Source organism: Anser cygnoides, chromosome 11 (genome assembly GCF_040182565.1).
Source record: "Anser cygnoides isolate HZ-2024a breed goose chromosome 11, Taihu_goose_T2T_genome, whole genome shotgun sequence".
In the NCBI taxonomy this organism is placed as follows: Eukaryota; Metazoa; Chordata; class Aves; order Anseriformes; family Anatidae; genus Anser; species Anser cygnoides.
Window position 1 is genome coordinate 13,135,236 of NC_089883.1, and position 18,506 is coordinate 13,153,741.

At 61.6% G+C, this 18,506-nt stretch overlaps 3 protein-coding genes across 5 annotated transcripts; all 3 read left to right on the plus strand.

Moving 5' to 3' along the window:
- Window positions 1-28: 28 nt before the first annotated feature.
- On the plus strand, window positions 29-8,640 carry LOC106044181 (PML nuclear body scaffold). Of its 3 annotated transcripts, none has more exons than XM_067003581.1 (8): window positions 29-789; window positions 1,281-1,777; window positions 2,173-2,753; window positions 5,031-5,068; window positions 6,010-6,241; window positions 6,377-6,438; window positions 6,877-7,015; window positions 7,618-8,640. In XM_067003581.1, the coding sequence occupies exons 1-8, from the start codon at window positions 772-774 to the stop codon at window positions 8,379-8,381; spliced, it is 2,331 nt and encodes a 776-aa protein (XP_066859682.1). In that variant the 5' UTR covers window positions 29-771; the 3' UTR covers window positions 8,382-8,640. The 3 variants fall into 3 exon arrangements, with proteins under 3 accessions (XP_066859682.1, XP_066859684.1, XP_066859683.1); XM_067003583.1 differs by having other exon boundaries at window positions 6,380-6,438; XM_067003582.1 differs by having other exon boundaries at window positions 1,284-1,777.
- A 1,018-nt stretch (window positions 8,641-9,658) lies between these two features.
- Window positions 9,659-12,951, plus strand: LOC106044171 (zona pellucida sperm-binding protein 3-like). The gene is made up of 9 exons (XM_013194066.3): window positions 9,659-10,075; window positions 11,016-11,134; window positions 11,210-11,313; window positions 11,553-11,730; window positions 11,818-11,938; window positions 12,144-12,235; window positions 12,331-12,473; window positions 12,609-12,699; window positions 12,783-12,951. The coding sequence occupies exons 1-9, from the start codon at window positions 9,692-9,694 to the stop codon at window positions 12,904-12,906; spliced, it is 1,356 nt and encodes a 451-aa protein (XP_013049520.3). The 5' UTR covers window positions 9,659-9,691; the 3' UTR covers window positions 12,907-12,951.
- A 3,049-nt stretch (window positions 12,952-16,000) lies between these two features.
- On the plus strand, window positions 16,001-18,506 carry LOC106044180 (zona pellucida sperm-binding protein 3). Its single transcript, XM_067003973.1, has 9 exons — window positions 16,001-16,390; window positions 16,648-16,766; window positions 16,843-16,946; window positions 17,132-17,309; window positions 17,379-17,499; window positions 17,609-17,700; window positions 17,965-18,101; window positions 18,171-18,260; window positions 18,338-18,506. The coding sequence occupies exons 1-9, from the start codon at window positions 16,040-16,042 to the stop codon at window positions 18,466-18,468; spliced, it is 1,323 nt and encodes a 440-aa protein (XP_066860074.1). The 5' UTR covers window positions 16,001-16,039; the 3' UTR covers window positions 18,469-18,506.

An 18,506-nucleotide genomic window follows, 5' to 3' on the forward strand; every position in this document is an offset into this window, starting at 1 on the left:
ATGCTGCGTGGGGGGTGCCGTGGGCTCCATCTCACCATGCAAACACCCCAAGTCCTACCAAGAGTCTCTCCGGGGATGCTCAGCTCCCCTCCAGCACCCAACATTTCGGACTCCGGGCATCCTCAGCCAGCCCCGGAGCGTTTTGCAGGACCAGCAGGACGAGGCTGACCGGTGGCATTGAAAACCGAGACATTTCACACCAAATCACCTGCTAAATCTCTTCCTCAAAGCTTGGGGCTGTGTGGCACCAAGCAGACTGGGGGGCTCCCCGCCCAACCAAAGGCTCGATTGGCCTCATTCTTCCTTCCTTGGGCTAAATTTTGGGGACTGGCGGGAAAATATCCCCTCTCTGGGGGTCATCCCCTCTTTGGAGGTCGTTCTCTGTTGGTGGTGGTCCCCTCTTTGGTGGTGTCCCCCCCCTTGGTGGCAGTCCCATAGCTGCCAGCGGCTGCTCCCGGCGCATCGCTCGAAGGTTGGTGGGGTGGATGGGAAGCAGGGCGCAGCCCCCCCCGGGACAAAGAGGGCCATGGCGATGCTCTGCAGGGCTTCACGTCCCCTCCCGGCCCCCTCTCCCCCAGGAAAAGCCCCTTTGGTGCCGGAGCCCTTCCCGCCAGCCATCAGCAGAGGGCTCTGCGCTGCTGGCCTGCCCACCCCGAAGGTGGAGCCTGGTTCCAGCGCAGGAGAAATCGAAAGTGGGCAGCAGCAGCAGGAGCAGAAGCAGCAGAAACCAAAGGGAGGCTCAGTGGCGAGCTGGGGGTTCCTCACCCCACCATGGCCAGCCCCGACCAGGTGAGCCCCCGGGCAGCGTCAGGCTGCTGCAAGGGATGGGGAGGAAGGGGGGATGCTGGAGGCCACGGGATGGAGAGGCTGTCGAGGAGAGGGAGGATGTCAGCCTCGGCTGGGAGGCCAGGATGGGGGACAGCCGGGCTGGGAAGGGGTCAAGAGGGGAGCTGGGCTGGGGGGAAAGAGGCTGGGCTGGGAGATGCTGGGGGTGGTGGGAAGTGCTGTGTCCCGGCAGGCTCCGGGATGTTTCATTGTGTGCCTCCACGGGCTTGGTTTGGAGGCTGAAGGCTGGGTTTGGGGGCTGGAGGCTGGGTTTCCCGCTCCCCACCCCAACTCTCCTTCGCCCTGTGGGGTGCCGGGGTCCCCCTGCGCACAAATCCCGCGGCACTGCCAGAGGGAAGCGGGAAGCACCACGCTCCTCCTTCCTCCAGCTGCGGTTTGTGAAGTTGGCAGAGTGCTCAGCGGCCTCGCCTCTTCCCTCTTCCTCCCTCCCCAAGCAGCAGCAGCAGCAGCAGGAGGAGGAGGAGGATTTCCAGTTCGTCCTCTGCGAGGGCTGCCGGCAGGAATCGCCCAGCCTCAAGCTCCTCACCTGCCTGCACACCCTGTGCCTGGGCTGCCTGAGCGAGAACAAGCCCGTGGGGCAGTGCCCCGTGTGCCAGGCGGCCATCCCGCAGGCCAACGGCATCCCCGACGTGGACAACGTGCTCTTCGCCAGCCTGCAGGCCAGGCTCCGCGTCTACCGCAGGATCGTCGGCGGGGCCGAGCTGCTGTGCGACAACTGCAAGAAGGAGGGCGAGTACTGGTGCTCCGAGTGCGAGGAGTTCCTGTGCACCACCTGCTTCGAGGCCCACCAGCGCTACCTGAAGCGGGAGAGCCACGAGGCCAAGAGGGTGAAGGACATCAGGGCGGGGGCGCTGAAGGATTTCCTCGAGGGCGCCAAGAGGACCGGCAGCTTGTCCTGCTCCAACCCCACCCACAAGAACCAGACCCTAAGGTAGGTCTCCCAACACGCTTGGTTTCATGTCACCAAGCTCTTTGGTGGCCCTCCGCTGTCCCCGTTGGCACCAGGTCCCCGAGATGGGAGGGAGGGTGAGCTTTGGGGAATGGGGGGAAGGTTTGATGGGGAAGGTGGTGATGGGACAGGGGAGGGCAGGGGATGAGGCTGCTGGAGCCCAGGAGGAAGGCGGCTTGTTTGGGCAGGAGGAAAGGGTCTGGCTGGTGGTGCTGGACCAGCCTGGGGGGGGGGTTAGGGGTAAGGAGTCCCCCAAACGGCTACGGGCACAATGCAGGACAAGGTTCAAACGCCCCCACGGAAAAGTTCTCGAAAAGTTCTTTCTTCGCCCCGGGCCACGCTCTAACCACCCGCTCCACCTGCGCTTGGCCCCGCAGCATCTACTGCAAGAAGTGCGAGAAGCCGGTGTGCTGCATCTGCGCCCTGCTGGACACGCAGCACGCCGGGCAGCACTGCGACATCGGCGCCGAGATCCAGCGGCGGCAGGAGGAGCTGGCGGCCGCCGGCCGGGAGCTGGCGCGCCGGCGGGGCGGCTTCGAGGCGTCGCGCGCGGCGCTGCAGGAGGAGGCCGCCCGGCTGGAGGCGGCGAGCGGCGAGACGCGGGAGCTGATCCGGCAGCGCGTGGAGCAGCTGGTGCGGCTGGTGCGGCGCGAGGAGGACGAGCTGCTGGGGCTGGTGGAGCGGCGGCAGGAGCAGGGCCGGCGGGAGCTGGCGGGGGAGCTGCGGCGCGTGGAGGGCGTGCTGCGGCGGATGGAGGCGGGCGAGCGGCTGGTGGAGAAGATGAGGCTGTACGCCACGGAGCAGGAGGTGATGGACATGCAGCCCTTTGTCAAGGAGGCGCTGCGGGAGTTGCAGCGGCTGCAGCCGGCGGCGGCCGGGGGCCAAGCGCAGCACGGGGACTTCGCCGAGTGCCACACCAAGCTGCAGGCGCTGGCCGAGCGCGTCGAGGGGCGCACAGGTGAGGATGTGCGGAGGCTGGGGGGAGGCTGGAAGTGGGGCTGAAGGTCAAAACCCTGCAGGAGCCAGAGTTCTCCGTGGGTTTCAAGTCTCCTCCTGTGAGCTGACGGACTCTTGCTCTTGGGGCGTGCTGCCGTTCCCTGGATGCAATTGTAACGGGAGGGCTGGGACCGAGCCATGCCATGGGCTAAGGGAGGTTTGTGGCACCTGGACGCGTGGCACATGGAGCAGAGGCTCACAGGGAGGCTGGCGTGGGCAGAAGGGAGGTGGGGAGGACTGGGTCACCTTGGCACCCTCTCAGAGCTGTGGCACGTGCAGGTGTCACGTCCATCCCCGGGTCCTGCCCACCTCCATCCTGCTTGGCCTTGCTCAACGTGGGCTGCACAGGGCAATCCGGGGCAGTGATTCCCCCTCTGTTTGCTGCCTTGGGATGGCACATCCAACCGGGAGGGTAAAAGGCTTCCAGTGACACCTGGGCTGGCCACCGGTGGGTTTTCCCAGGTGTTCCCCGAGCTCTCCAGGCAGGATGTGGTGCTTTGGGAACGGCAGACACGTCCATGGTGTGTGCAGAGAAGGAGCCAGGCGCGGTCAGGAGGTGTCAGCATCCCTCCTGCAAATGGGGGGAGAGCAAGGGACGTTTGTGGGGTTTTCCACTCCATCCCCTTGCTGCTGTCAGGGCCGATGCCATTCAGACCTGGGCTGTGTCCTCCTTGGCAAGCCACGGGCTTCCACAACTAAGCTCCCCAGGGCTGGAGCTTGCGGTTTCCTGGGGATAAGCTGCCTCCCGCCCTGCTCCTTGCGTCTCCCCCCATGGTAGGCAGCACCCCTCCACCTCCCCTCACCAGAGCAGCCTGGCAGCACCGCCTGACGCCCCTCTCCTGCTCCCTTCAGCCCCCGTCCCCATGGCAGGTACCTCTGCTCCCCGTCGGGACGCCCCATCTGAAGATGACAGCACCCCAAGCCTCAGCCTCCTGCCTCAGCCTCCTGAGGAGATGTGTCCAGGCCAGGGAGGGGACACGTCCCTCGAGCAGAGGGATGAAGAAGCGGAGGAAGGCTTGGCGTCACCTCGTGGGACCCGTGGGGACACCGCGCCTCTCCCCAGGACCCTCCAGGCCTCCCCGCAGGAAGATTTCGGCTCCTGGGCCAGGTCACACGCGCAGCAGGCCACCGAGCTCCTGCGGGTCACCTCCTGCTTGCTGCGGGCTCACTGCAGGTCCAACAAGCACCTGGCGGCCCTGTCCCGGGGCGTGCGGTCCATGTCCCGCTCCCTGGGTGCCCTCGCCTCCACCGTGGGGACAATGCTGCAGCCGTGCTGCAACCCCCCGGCCATGCCCACCCCCCCGCAGGACCCCCAAAACCTGGACTGGCCGATGCTCCCCTCTGACCTGCTGGAGCTGTTCCCCTCCGGCGCCCTGCAGGGGGATGAGACCACCCCAGGTCCCGCAGCATCTGCCCCTGCCTCTGAGCCCCCCGCCAGCCCCCCGAGGTCTGCATCCCCCAAGGAGCGCCCCTTTAGGGGCAAGCGTGGCTGGAAGCCCACCAGCAGCCCCAGGAAGAGGAGGAAGAAGTGACAAGAAGTGACATCCCCGTTGTGGCACCGTCTTGATGCTCAGCACCGGCACTCCGAGCAAGGAGGGGTGCGAGGAGCCTCGTTTGCAAGAGGGAGCTGCTCGGTTTGCAAACCACAACGCTTGCGCCAGGCTGCGGCTGCTCGGAAGCCCCACTACGTGTCCCCCCAGGGACCAAGCTTTCCGTCTCGCTTTGCTGTGCCAATAAAGTCCTCCTGGGCTGAACTTTTGTCTCTTGCTGGTGTTGCAGCCTGGAGGGGCCCTCCCGAGACCGGGGGCTTGGGGCTACCCAAACCATGCCCTGCTTCTCCACCAGGGGTTTGAACAGGACCATGGCAGCCTTCTGCCAAAGCCACAGGAGCCCTGGGGACACCGGGCTGGGGTCGGCAGGGTGGCATGCCCCCAGCTGCCAAATCGTGTTAACTTCTCACTGCATGATGCTACTAACAGTCTTTTTCCCTTCCCAGCATGTGCAGGCACCTCCACGAGCTGCAAACCCAGAGGGGAAAGGGTTTAATGCCAGGGTGGGCAGCAGGACGAGCAGGCAATGCTCCAACCCAGCCTGCAGCCTCGCTGCTTGAACTTGGCCTCTGTAGCATCTCCTGGTGGGGCTTGAGGTTACCCACAGCTCCAGCGTCCCCGTGGCCACCTGCACCTTCTGCACCTCCAGCCCTGCTCGCTCTCAACACGCTGTGTTTTTGTTCTTTCAGAAGCTGCCCCTGCTCCAGCCATGGAAAACTCCCACCAGGTGAGGCTTTCTGCTCGTGTTGTGCCGGGATTTCATTCGGGGCTACCTTTGCTTGAGCATTTGGCTGCTGCTTTCCCACTGTCCCCACCTGTCTTGCTTTGAAAGGAGAGCTGGGCTGCAGAGCCACTCTGGTGCCAGCTCTCTGCTGGTTTCCAGTCCCACCCCCGGACTGGGACTGGTCTAGCATCACCACGCGCAGCCCAGAGGGGTCCTGCCCTGGGGATTTGGGGTGGGACTTGGGCAGGGGAGCATGGTGCCAGTATGGGGACGTGGTGCTGGGCACAGGGCAGCAGAACCTGTCTGGGCAAGATGAATGTTTGCTTTGGGCAGGGACACACGGGGCTGGGAACCAGCTGGAGGATGGTACCATCAGCCATAAATTGCCTCTGAGGCACCAACGGCCATGAATTACATGTCCAGGAAGAAGTTCCTTCCCTGTGCCATGCTAGCTCTCCAGCTCATGCCCCTTGCCACCACTGCATGCTCTCCATCTTCCCAAAATAGGAATCCTCTGCTCTGCCTCATCTCGCCCCCTCCCAAAGCCCTTCCAAAGCCCAGGACCCACCTCCCCATACACACACATCTCCAAGCACCAATCTGCTCTCAAGCAACCAAACCTCCTACTCATTGCTCCCACCTCTGTCCCTTGCCCCGTGTCCTCTTTTGGTCCCCACATGGAGCCATCACAGTCCCAGGCTGGTATAATGGGCAGATGTTTGTTCACCCAAGCAAGGTGCGTGGTGGGACCTGCACTCACACAACATCTCACCTGCCTTGGGGTCATTACCTTGGGGTCATTACCTTGGGTTCAAACGAGTGGCCAGAGGTGGCAAGGCTTGAGGATCCTCAGTCCTTCCCTCAGACCTCTGCATTGGCCAAGGACCAAAATGTCCATCCTGAGCATGTAGGGATGCTCACCGGGCTCTGCTTTGCCCACGCAGGGCCCCTCTACCTCCACCCCTGCCAAGAGGAAGAAGGACAAGAACACCAACACGCTGCCGTCGCCAGTGAAGGTGATGAAGGTTGAAGAGGACGACGATGGATGGAATGTGCTGGTGGGGCCGCAGAGGCCAAGCTGTGAGGAGCAGCCTGGGACCAGCTTTTTGGCACCCGCCATGGATGACGGCCTGCTGGAAGGCATGCTGGGTAGCAACGAGGGGCTCTGCAAGATAGGTAAGCGGTGTGCCTGAGGCTCTTCGTGTCCTGAGCAATGAAGCCACAGGTGGAATTTTCCACCGTGGTGTATTTTTTATCTGTGGCTTGAGGGGGTATCTGTTCGGACTCATGGGCACATCTTTCCTACCCCAGCAGACAGCAATAATTCCAGCTTGGAAAGCGCTGAAGAGGACAGCGTGGATGAGGAGTCCAAGGTGAGTGCAGCTTTCCGTGCTCAGCCGTGCGTTGCTCGCTGTCTAAGCCATGGAGACTGCACCACTTGGTGCTTCCAGACCCCCAGGGCCATCCCAACATCCCCTGGCAAGGAACTCTTCACTCCCAAGCACCAAAATACCTCTGTCAAAACCCTTCAGCTCTTTGGTAGCCCCAACTTTTCTGCCACCTTTGAGCAGAAAGCCAGTTAGGAAGGGTTCAGGCGGGCCACCTCCTATGGACACATCATGTTGGTCTGGGGTGCTGGAGGAGGCAAGTCTTCATGACCAGCTGGAGGGGCTTCTTACACCCTGAGGGCTCCAGTAGGCAGTTTGAATACATTTCTGGGCTTTGGTAACCTCCAGGACAAGTCAGCACCCAGAGCTGCAACCCCAGTTCTCCTTGAGACATTTGGTAAGAGCTAATTTTTGCTCCTCCAGGACTCCAGCCTGCTGGATGGTCTCAGTAACATGCTTGATGATAGCACCAGCGAAGAGTACTTGGGCTTCCCCATCCGCCTGCAGAACACAATGGACACGAGACAAGGGGTCCTGGTCTTCTTTGACGTTAAGATTTTGAGTAAGATCCTAACTGGGGACGCCTTCTGCAGCGAGTGTGCCATGTCAAAGCTGGTTTCAATCCCCGCTGCTGGCAGTATCTCTGTTGTTTGTTTTTTTTTTGGGTGGGGGGAAGTTTAGGCATTTCCACCCTGGCCTTTGGGGTTACCTACAGGTTACCATAGGAGAGAGGACAATCTCTCGAGCCCCTAACAGGCCTTGCTGTTGTTTTTTGAGACAGTTGGAGGGCTGGGAGAAGCACGAAACCCACAGGGCCATGGGGAGATTCCTCTGAGATGGCTAAGCCCTGTGCCGTTGCATCTTCCATGTGAAAACATGGGTCCCCTGCTTCTTCCCATGGGCCAGTCTCTTTTGGGCAAGGTGGATTTTACTTCCCAAACCCCTCTCCTTAGTCCACCCTCCAAGACCTGTAGGAGCCCTCACGTTCGTGGTGTGGGGCTGATCCAGAAGTTGAGGGTGGAGGTGGAAACAAGGATGGATCACATCCCCCCGCTGCTGTCGAGGCTGTTAGAGCAACTCAATCTGTTTTATTTCCCTACCAAGTAAAACTAATTCTGCTTTTCCTTCATTTCTCCTCACTCTCTTCCCTCGGGTCTTCTCCAGAAAACGAGATCATCCAGATGGCAGTGGTCGATGGGGAGCAGATATTGCCAGTCCTCATCCAGCCGGTGAAATGTTTGCCCAGCCTGATGGCCAAAAACAGCGTCTGCGAGGTTGGCATGAGGAATCTACTTAGCCACCTCCATGCCATCCACAGGCCCATCCTGGGTGGGTTTGGGCTCTGCTCTCTGCCACTTCACACCCTCCTGGAGGCTCTGACAGTCCTGGGCAAGAGCGAGGAGTTCAGCTCCGCCGTGTATGGCTTCCTGGACATCCTGCCCCTGATAAAGGAGGAGGTTCCCGAGAAGGACAACTACAGGCTGAAGAACTTGGCCAGCAGTTACCTGTGGCGGGACCTCAGTGACCACAGCGCCATGGAGAACGCCAGGGCTGTGAAGGACCTGTGCGAGGTGCTGGACGTCGACCTGGTGAAGAAACCCAGGCTGGTCCTCAGCCACGCCAGCCTGGGGTGCTTGGCCTCCCTCCAGCCCCTGCTGGAGGAGAAGCTCCTCACCAAGGCATCAGCCCTAAGGTTGGCCACGTGCAACGTCGGCCTCTCCGAGCTGTGGTCTTGCCACCGGCGTGACCCCGGGAAGGGTCTCCAGAAGCTGCGTGGTCTGGTCAACGCTCACCGGCACGACTCCGAAAAGAAAGTCTGCAACCTGAGCAAGGTCAAGGTCTACTTCCAGCGCCAGCAGGATGAAAGCCGCGAGACCCCGGCGGGCAGCGATGTGCCGAAAGACATAAAAAACAAGGAAAACTACTGAAAGTTGGCGGTGCCCTGCGGTCCGACAACCTGGTTCATGCGCAGCGAGCCCTGCAGGCTCACGTCCCTGGTTTTACCTCCGATGTTTCCTTGCCTGGTGGCTCCGGTCCCGGCCCCGATCCTGACATCTTGCTGTGCCCTCGCGGCCCCTCTGGGTTCACCAGACTGTCGGGAGAGCTTTCCAAACGCTTTCTTGGGGAAGGGTGCTGCTGCCCAGAGCATCCGGCTGCAGATGAAATAAATCATTTCTCTGTTTTGAAGTGTGTCACAAATACTTTGCCTCTGCTCCCCGATCCCTCAACGCCCCCCGGCGAGCACCGAGGGTCCCCTGGGGCCAGGAGCAAAGCCCCGAGCTGCCCCCGGTGCCCCGCTGCGCAGAGCCACCCTCGTCCTCCTCCTCGATTTGTGGCCTCCAGCACGAGGACCTGGCCTCCTCCCTCTCAGGGACGCCTCATTTCTAATAAAAGCGTTATTATTCCTAATAATGATTATTCTACTCGGTGTTTTGGTACCGCTCATCCCAGCACCGGTCCTGCCCGGGAAGTGGGATGGGTCTGTTCAGGGAGGGGTTAAACAAGCATTTTCCTCCCTTTTGCTAAAATCCCGGAGGGAGTGCGGCTTGGAGGGAGGATGCCACCGTGTGGAGGCTCGTCCTGCAGCAGCACGGACGTGGCTTGGGCTGGGAGGTGGGCTATGGGCTTCACGATCCCCCCGGATCCTGGAGGCTGTCCAATGCCCCAGGACTCCCAGAGCTTTTTGGGACATGCCCCTCCCCAGGAAATGCAGGAGTTTTTTCTTTTCCTTTTATTATTCCACCTGATTCGAGATAAAATGTCCTCTTCTTCCTGGCCCCAAATCGCCTTTTCTTGGGTAAAGAGCCAGCCGTGAATCCCTCGTGCCCTGGAGACCCCCAGTTGCCCTTGACACGAGCAGCTCCACAAGGATCATTGAAGGGCTGAAGGAGCTGGGACAGGGACAAGTTTGGGGACCTGAAGAGAGGGCAGATGCCACCTCCTTCCCACCCCAGAGTCCCCCACAGCACAAGGACCCCACTCTCTGGAGGTGGGACTCATCTCTTGGTAGGGCTGGTTATCACCAGACAAGGCATGACAAACCTCCAGCTGGCTAAAATCCAACACCTCTTCTTTGGCAAGGGACCCAGCAGCTCATTAGCTAATTAGCACCCACCCCGATGGGCTCCCCAGGGATCCAGCTGCTCTCACCTGCTGCCAATCGCCCTTGACAGGAGGCGAGGGCTACAAAAGCCCCCGTGGCAGCTGATGCTCCTTGTGCTGGGTTCTGGTGGGCAGGATGGGGCCTGGGAGCAGCCTGGGGTTTGCTCTTTTCTGCTGGCTGCTGGGGGAGGCAGCTGCTTACAACCCCTGGGGCTTCCTGAGAGGGGAGGCAGAGCTATGGGGGGCTCCTGCCGGGGGGCAGCCCCCTAACTTCTCCCCATGGGCATGGGTGGATGTCTCCCAGCTCCAGGCTGCCGCCCCCCTGCACCCTGTGGCCGTGCAGTGCCAGGAGGCACAGATGGTGCTCACAGTGCACCGGGACCTCTTCGGCACCGGGCGCCTGGTCCGGGCTGGGGACCTGACCCTGGGCACAGCCAGCTGCCCGGCCACGGCCCAAAATGCTGCTGAGAACGTGGTGACCTTCGTGGCTGGGCTGCACGAGTGTGGCAGCACCCTCAGGGTAAGGATGGGGACTGGATCTTCTATCGGGGTGCTGTGTGCAGGGCAGGGATGCTGAGCGTTTGGGCATCCCCCTAAGGGCTTCGGGCTGGCTTTTCTCCTCCATCTCAGTGTTGAAGCCAGCCCTAGAAAGGCAGCAGCTGTCAGCCCTGTAAGTGCCTGCTGATAAAACCTGGTGGTTTTGTTAGCCAAGGGCAGGCTCCCTGCTGCCACGATGCTCTGCTGCTCGCCAGTGGGCTAGAGCTGATGTAATGCTTGGTGAAGCGTGTCCCGCTTTGGCAGAGCGGTGTGGTTGGGCTTTAAAAGCTTAAAAGCCTTTCCCAGGAGCTGGAAATCTCATTCTGGTTTTAGGAGTGGCAGAAGCCATGCTGTCTGGGCTGGGGGCAGGCTCTGGTGGTGCATCAGCAGGGAAGGGCACAGACCAGGCAGAGGCTGGGTTTCTCCTGACAGATCTCCAAATCCTCCTGTGCGTGCTGTGGTCACCTCCTCCAGGGTGGTGGCAATGTAGCCCAGGAGCCCCAGCAGCTGGTGCTGAGCTTAGGAGACCTCTGTGTGCTGCCAACTGGTGCTAGAGCATGGCATGATGCTGCCCCAAAGGAAATTACCTTTGGTCTCTCTCCTCTGGAGAGGCTTGGGGCCAGCAGATACCTTCACTAAATCCCCTTGAGCAAAGCCCCCTGGGGGACAGACCCTCCTTCTGGGAACATGGAAATGAGGGGAAAAAAAAATAACTTAAGCACATCTACATCCAGCTGTGCTGCTGGCCAGATGGTGCTGGGACAGGCAGGAGCGTCCCTGCGGCAGCATGGGTGCTGCACAGCTGCTGGCGGCCAGAGGAAACCTCTCAGCACTGAGGAGCCAGGCTTCAATGTGCTGCTCCACTCAAGTAGCTGAAGGAAAAGGGCTCTTAATGGTGGATAATGCATCTCGTCTCTCCCCAGGTGACCCCTGATGCTCTAATCTACAGCACAACCTTAAATTACAGCCCAGTTCATGCAGGCAACCCCGTCATCATCCGCACCAGCCCCGCTGTAGTTCCCATCGAGTGCCACTACCCCAGGTGAGTTGATGTGGATGAATACCTCCCAAACCCTGCTGCCACGGAGCCTTCTAACCAGGGCATCCCTCTCCCCAGGAGAGCCAATGTGAGCAGCAGTGCCATCAAGCCCACCTGGGCACCTTTCCGCTCCACCGTGGCCTCGGAGCAGAAGCTGCTCTTCTCCCTGCGCCTGATGAGCGGTGGGTTTGGGGCCAGGGTCTCCTCGGGCAGGGTCCTTTGGAGTGGCCGGGCTTCCACTAGGTGGCACAGGTGGTGCTGGTTTTGCCCCGGGGCGTGCTGGTGGCACACGGATGTGGTGCTTTTGGGGCCACCAGGCTTTGGTGCGATGTGGGTGGCCACCAGGTCTCCCTTGGGTGGGAGGGGAGAAGCACCAGGAGCCCCCCAGCTCCCCGTTCACAAGAGCCTGCTCTGCTTCCAGATGACTGGAGTGCTGAGAGAGCCTCGGCTGTGTTTCAGCTGGGAGAGGTCCTGCACTTTCAAGCTGGGGTCGATGCGGAGAACCACGCGCCCCTGCGGCTCTTTGTGGACAGCTGCGTGGCCACCCCGGCCCCGGAGAGGGGCTCCTCTCCCCAGTATGCCTTCATCGACTTCAGCGGGTACGAGCTGGCTGTGCATCGGGTAGGGACGCCTTTCCTCCTGGATTTCAGCAAGGAGAAACCCGCTGGCCTTGCCTTTTTGCCTAGGTGCCTGGTGGATGGGCAGCTGGATGATGCCACCTCAGGTTTCATATCCCCGAGGCCACGGCCAGATGTGCTCCAGTTCGTAGTGGATGCGTTCAAGTTTGCAGCAGACTCCAGCAGCCTGGTAAATCCTCCCCGAAGGGAGTCCCCCCCATCTGGGCAGGGCACAGCTTGGCCCAAAACCACTTTCCCGAGGCAAATACCTCTCAGTGGGGTCACCCCGTGTTGTCACTTCTGGACCGTGGCCCAGGGCTCCCCTGGGGTGGTGGTGCTCCTTTTGGGGACTCCTCTAACTGCGCTGACCCCTTTTGCTCTGCTTTCCGCCCCAGATCTACATCACCTGCCACCTGAAGGCCTCCCTGGCCAACCGTGCTCCCGATGCCCTGAACAAGGCTTGCTCCTTTGACAAAGCCACCAGCCTGTGAGTACCTGGGGGCTTGGGGCCTCTCCTTGGGACCCCGAAGCGTGTGAGGTGTCCCTGATAAAGGGTGGGCTGGTCACCCGGCTCTCTTGTAGCTGGACGCCCGTGGAAGGCCCCCGGGATGTGTGCTCCTGCTGCGAGGGCCGGCGCTGCCCCTTGGGGGGGCTCTCCAGGAGGCTCCAGGCTCCCTCCCGCTGGCAAGGAGGACGCTCCCGGAGGGACCTCTCCTCCCAGCCCGGTAGGTTTGTGGGGTCTTGCATCCCTCCTGGGCTCTGGCACTGCTGAGACGGCTCGCTCTGAGCTGGGTGGCTGGAGCTTGGGGGAGCTAAACGTCCAGAGGAGCTCATCGGAGCCCTGGTGTCCTCCCTTCCAGATCCCGTGGTGGAGGAAGAGGATGTCATGCTTGGCCCCCTGCTCATCCACAGCTGGCAGCATCCCAGCAGGGGCAGGGATGCCCTCAGGAGGTAGGGTGAGGGCAGGGATGTAGGGCAGGCCGTGGCAGGTCCCAGCTCTGCCCCTGTAACGCCTCCCTGTTTCTCCTCCCCAGGTGCAGGAGGTCGCCTGGGGCTGGTCCTGGGGCTGGCTGCGGTTTTTGGCTTGGTCGTCCTGATCCTGGCTGCTCTGGGAGCTCTGACTGCCTGCCGCCAGCCCAGCAATCCTGTCTGAGATGATGTCAGCTTTTATGGCCTGTCTAATAAAGAGAAGTAAACCTGAAAGGCTGGGGGACTTCCTGAGATGGGGGTAGAGAAGAGCACTGGAGCCTGAGCTAAGCAAATCCCTGTGTTCACCTGTAAAATCCCTGTTTTAACCCATTAGCTGGGCTGCTTTGCCTCTCTCAGCCCATCTGGGTTTTCGTTTTCCTGCCCTCAACAGGGCTTTGTGGAGCCTTAGGGATCCTCCAGAGCACCCAGCAGGGAACCGATGAGAAAACTCATCATGCACACTGCCCTTCTTCTAGAAGTTCATAGAAGCAGGGGGTTTTAGCCTTAAAAATGCTCCTGTGGCACATGGGTAATTCCTCACTCATACTGAAATTAAGCTAAAGCCAGGGAGGGCTGAGGGCTCAGTAAAATTTGGAGTGTATGTGGGAGATGAGTTAAGAAACCTGGGGGGTTTGGGTGACTTTCTTCGTGTCCTGTGCTAAAGCTGAAGTGCTCTGTGCACAAGCTGGCCTCCTGCAAAAAGCAAATCTGGAAAAGCAAACCCGGCAGGGAGGAGGTAACGACCACGAGCCTGAGCTTGGGAAGCAGGCTGGGCTCCTCCAGCCCCGCTCCTGCTGCAGGTGAGGAGAAAGGGCTCTGCGGATCCCTAAACTGAAGGCTCTTCTGGCGCGAGGAGCTCCAGCGGGGCCGAGGGCGGCTCTCCTGCTGCCTGGAGCTGCTGCCTGGGGAGACCTCGAGCCTTGCTGGGCAAGGAAGGGAGCCCAGCGCCAGGGCGCGTGGGTCAGGCCCTTCCCGGGACAGGGGGAGGCAGGAATTCCAGTCCCTGCCCCAAGGACTGTTTACACTTTTCCCCCAAGGCTTGTTGCATATTTATGTGTGCAAACAGTCCTTGGGGCAGGGATCGGAATCTCTGCCCCTGCTCACCCCCAGAAAGGGGCTTTGGGGCGGGCTGCAGCCACATTGGCTTGGAATGTGGTCCTCCCTCTGCTGCCCTGCATGGGCAGGATGCTCTAGAAGGCTCTTTTTATTTTTTTTTTTTCCCCAAATACCTTTTCAATATACTAGCTTGGTGGCACCAAGTCCCATAGAAATGTTTGCCAGAGCAAAGCAGGGGGCACAGAGATGTGGCAGGAGCTGGGGCTTGCTCACAGCATGGGATCTGGGGGGCTCCAAAGGCTGGTAGCATCCATCTGCCTCCAAGAAGGAAGGAAAACTTTAGCCAAATCAGCTCTATAAAGAGATTTGGGATGGGGAAATGCTCTCTGGCTTGCACCCATGAGCAGTTGTCCCCCTTAACAGCTCCTGTCCCCTCCTGAGCCCCCTCCCCAGCTGCATTTTGACTTAAAGTTCTGTGCTATAAGTAAAAATGAGATGTGCTTGCAAGATTTGCTTTCCTTTGTACAATGGGGGAAAAACGCTGCTGTGGGGTTGCCCTGGGACTTTCTGGTCTCTGCCTCCCCCAGCTCTGTGCTCGCCCCCTTTCCTGGCCGTGCGGGTACGTGGCCAGCATCATCTGCTCAGGAGAGAGGGCCACGGGGGCAAGTGGTGAGGGCTCAGCTGGGAGCAGAAATTCCCTTTTCCAGAGCCAAACCCCTCCCGTCCCCTTTTCCCGGTCTCGGAGCCTTTTCACCGAGGATAGCTGCAGCTGTGCAGGCAGCACTCCCCCCCAAGGGGCTGTTTCCTGGGGGGATCCAGCCCTGGCACCCCCAGACCCCCGACCTCCCCAGCCAAGGACCCGGCCGTGCTGCTGCCCTCATGCTGAGGCTCCCCCGGCGGGGCCGCCCGCTTATTTACTGATTCAGCATTGCCCACTGCCCTTATCTTTCGTCAGCGTGAGCGCATTTGCCAAATATTCTGCCAGAGACAGAGGCTCCCTGCTGGAATCCCTGGCATTTCTACGCAAGCAGCGGTCTCAAGGTATTTTAAACACAGAGGAGAAGCCCTGGCCAGCTTCATGGGGAAAGGAGCCAGCAGGAAAGGCAGAAGGTTTAGGACTTTGGCAGGGTGATGTGGGTGCGTCACGCAGCTTTTGGGGAACGTTGCAGCAGGTACAAGCCATCCCCAGCTCTAAAATCAGTGGGGTTCCTGCTAGGAGCGTGCTGGCTGACACCTGGCCCAAAACCTTGTTTCCATTTCCTTTAAATTTCTCAGCAAATGGTCAAGCTGCTCCCGGTTCAGACATCCACATCGTCCTGCTGCCCCTTGCGTGAGGCTGGCTGGGGACATGCCGAAAGGTGCAGAAGGATTTGGGGTGTGGAACAGAGCATCCTGGGTCTGCCGTGCCCTGGCAGGACTGGGGGAAAGGAGATAGGGACGCTCAAAAGAAGGGACTAAAGGGGTGTGGGGTATAGTTTTAATCAGCCATCCCTCTCCCTGAGAGCTGTCGAGTGCCGGCCCCGGGGTATTTCCCTGCTCCAGAGCTGGGTGCTGGGAAGGGAGCGAGGGGTGGAGCGCCTCGCCTCGCCTTGCATCCCTGTCCCGTTTCCTTGCCGGCAGCAAAACAAACACGGCCCGAGGAGAGGCGATAACACGGGGCCACATCTCACGGCCCGCCCTGCCCTAACCTCGTGGCCGGCAGCACCGAGGCCGAAACGGGGATTAACGGGTGCTGGCTGAGCACCGCCACGCTCGTGCCGCTGGTGAGGGAGCTCCAGCAGCTGCTGCTCGAGCATCCCATGGGGGGGCTGCGAAAAGCCCCTGCGTGGGCTGGGGGCTCTGGGAGCAGCAGCGTCTGAGCGGGAAGAGCAGCATCCCAGGGGGCTGGCGGCGCCGGGCAGGGCTGCTCCTCCAGGAGGGGGCGGCGAGAAGTGGCCGGGTCTGGCCCCCCCCCAGCTCCCCCTGCTCCTGTCACCTCCCCGGGGGCCTTGAAAAGCCCCTTATCGCCCGGCGCGTAACCTAAACAAGCCACTTTGTACCCGTCTCCCCGTCTCCGGCTTCTGCTGAGTTTTCTAAACAATTCCCCCAAAGAGGCTGACGAGGATGTTTTCTCTCGCCTTGGGCAGCCCGGGACAGGGGGCCCGGCACCCCGGAAATGACTCTGCCTCCCCGTCCCCCCCGGGCGGACGGCTCCGGGGGCTCAGGGATATAAAGCATCGCGGCGCAGCCCTGGTTCCCTGAGCTGGGCGAGCTGGAAGCAGGCGGGATGCGACGCGACGGCGGTTTGGCGCTGGGGCTCCTCTGCTGGCTGGTGGCCGAGGTGGCCTCCTACACGCCCTGGGACTTCTCCTGGGGGGCGCGGGGGGACCCCTCGGCCTGGACCTGGGGGGCCGAGTCCCACTCGCGGGCTGTGCCTGGCTCGCAGCCCGTGACGGTGCAGTGCCAGGAGGCGCAGCTGGTGGTGACGGTGCACAGGGACCTCTTCGGCACCGGGCGCCTCATCAACGTGGCCGACCTGACGCTGGGCCCGGCGGCGTGCAAGCACTCCTCGCTCAACGCCGCCCACAACACCGTCACCTTCGCCGCCGGCCTCCACGAGTGCGGCAGCGTCGTGCAGGTGAGACCCGCTCCCACCCCCTGCCCTGGATGAGTGGCAAGGGCGAGGGGGTGTCGCTCCCAAAAAGGAGTTTTTTTCACCCAAAGCCGCTTTGTGCTTCCATCTGGACAACCCCCGATGGCACAAAGTCCCCAGCTCAGCATTTTACCCCTTTACTTTTGTGTTCTGGTGGGAAAAGGATGGTTCTGGGGCGCGTGGGGGGTGGTGGGGAGGTCTTGGTGGTCTCGCTGCCAGCTTTGCAGCCTTTCCCTGCCCAGGTGACGCCGGACGCCCTCATCTACCGCACACTCATCAACTACGACCCCAGCCCCGCCAGCAACCCCGTCATCATCCGCACCAACCCCGCCGTCATCCCCATCGAGTGCCACTACCCCAGGTAAGGGCTCTGCGTCCTCGCCGCCCCCCTGCGACCCCCCGGTCTGTGGCTGCGTCCTGACACCGTCCCTTGCCAGGAGGGAGAACGTGAGCAGCAATGCCATCCGGCCCACCTGGGCTCCCTTCAGCTCCACCTTGTCAGCTGAGGAGAGGCTGGTGTTCTCCCTGCGCCTCATGAACGGTAGGTAGGATGTGCCAGAGGGTATTCACCATCCAGTATGGCAAAGCCCTGGTCCCAGTTGCCCAACTGGGGCAGCCAACATGCCCAAATCCAGCACAGGTGCTGCTGCTCCCTGGGGCGTCACCTCTGCGGTCCCACCTCTTGCCCCCTGGGGACACCCCGATTGTCACCACTCTGCCTTGCAGAGGACTGGAGCGCAGAGAGACCCTTCACTGGCTTCCAGCTGGGCGACATCCTCAACATCCAGGCAGAGGTCAGCACCGAGAGCCACGTGCCCCTGCGGCTCTTCGTGGACAGCTGCGTGGCCGCCCTGAGCCCCGACGGCGACTCCTCGCCCCACTACACCATCATCGACTTCAACGGGTGAGCCCCGGGTGAGGGTTGTGCTTCGGGGTTCCTTTGGGATGCTGACACCCCCTGTCCTGTGTCTAGGTGCCTGGTGGATGGGAGGCTGGATGACACCAGCTCTGCCTTCATAACCCCCCGGCCGCAGGAGGACATGCTGCGGTTCAGGATCGATGTGTTCAGGTTCGCGGGGGACACCAGGAACCTGGTAAGGCTGCGTGCGTCTGTCCCCAAAGCCCGGCCTGAGCCAGGCAGTGTCCTCGTGGGCACCGTGCCCCCAGAGAGAGGTGCCCAGCTCTTCCCCTGCCTCCCCCCAGATCTACATCACCTGCCACCTGAAGGTGACGCCAGCAGACCAAGCCCCAGACCCCCAGAACAAGGCTTGCTCCTTCAATAAAGCCAGAAACACGTGAGTAGCTGTGGCACAGACCCCAGGGCGTTTTTATGGACCCAAACGGGGTGAGCATCCAAGCACAGGACACCAATCCTCTGTGGGTTTGGGTGGGATGGATGAGGGGGCACCAGGTGCTAGGACATCAAACCCAAGCTCCACCACTGTGGTGGCCCTGGGTTTGGGAATGCTCCAGGGGTTCCTCTGGGCACGAAACCTCCAGAGAGGGGTGGGTGCTGGGGGTCCTCACCTGCCAGTAACGGTGCTCCTGCCCTGCTCCAGCTGGGTGCCGGTGGAAGGCACCCGGGACATCTGCAGCTGCTGTGAGACGGGCAATTGTGAGCCCCCCGCGCTCTCCCGGAGGCTCAACCCCCTGGAGCGATGGCCCGGCCGCCGCTTCCGTCGGGATGCACCTGAGGGTAAGGTCCTGGTGCGGGTGGGGACGTGTGGGACGGGGTGAGCCCAGCTCATGGTTCCGTCCTGCCCAGGGAAAGAGATTGAAGCTGACGTGGTCATCGGCCCCGTGCTGCTCTCGGCAGACCCAGGAGCCGTTGGAGAGCAGCGGGAGGGAGGGGACGGTAAGCGCCAGCCAGCCAGGGCCGCCCCGCAGCTCTGCCCCGGTGCCGTGCTCTGACGACTTGCTTGCATTTTGCAGGTGCAGCGGTGACGGCGCCCGGCGCAGGGACGGGGCTGGTGTGCGTGGCCGTGGCCGTGGCGCTGGCTGCGGTCGCCGTGGCCGTGGGCATCGCGCGGAGGGGCTGTGCCCGCGGTTCTGCCGGGGCGTGAGCGCGGGGCGAGCCCTCAATAAAGCCTGCAAAGGACGA

Excerpts from the sequence above, each read along its gene's own strand:
- LOC106044181 (XM_067003581.1), top strand. Across the intron at positions 1,778-2,172 it reads CACAAGAACCAGACCCTAAG|CATCTACTGCAAGAAGTGCG; the intron begins GTAGGTCTCCCA and ends TTGGCCCCGCAG. Across the intron at positions 7,016-7,617 it reads CTTTGACGTTAAGATTTTGA|AAAACGAGATCATCCAGATG; the intron begins GTAAGATCCTAA and ends GGTCTTCTCCAG.
- LOC106044171 (XM_013194066.3), top strand. The coding sequence starts at position 9,692 with ATGGGGCCTGGGAGCAGCCTGGGGTTTGCTCTTTTCTGCTGGCTGCTG. Across the intron at positions 11,314-11,552 it reads CTCCCTGCGCCTGATGAGCG|ATGACTGGAGTGCTGAGAGA; the intron begins GTGGGTTTGGGG and ends CTCTGCTTCCAG. Across the intron at positions 12,700-12,782 it reads GGCAGGGATGCCCTCAGGAG|GTGCAGGAGGTCGCCTGGGG; the intron begins GTAGGGTGAGGG and ends TCTCCTCCCCAG.
- LOC106044180 (XM_067003973.1), top strand. The coding sequence starts at position 16,040 with ATGCGACGCGACGGCGGTTTGGCGCTGGGGCTCCTCTGCTGGCTGGTG. Across the intron at positions 16,767-16,842 it reads ATCGAGTGCCACTACCCCAG|GAGGGAGAACGTGAGCAGCA; the intron begins GTAAGGGCTCTG and ends GTCCCTTGCCAG. Across the intron at positions 18,261-18,337 it reads GCAGCGGGAGGGAGGGGACG|GTGCAGCGGTGACGGCGCCC; the intron begins GTAAGCGCCAGC and ends TGCATTTTGCAG.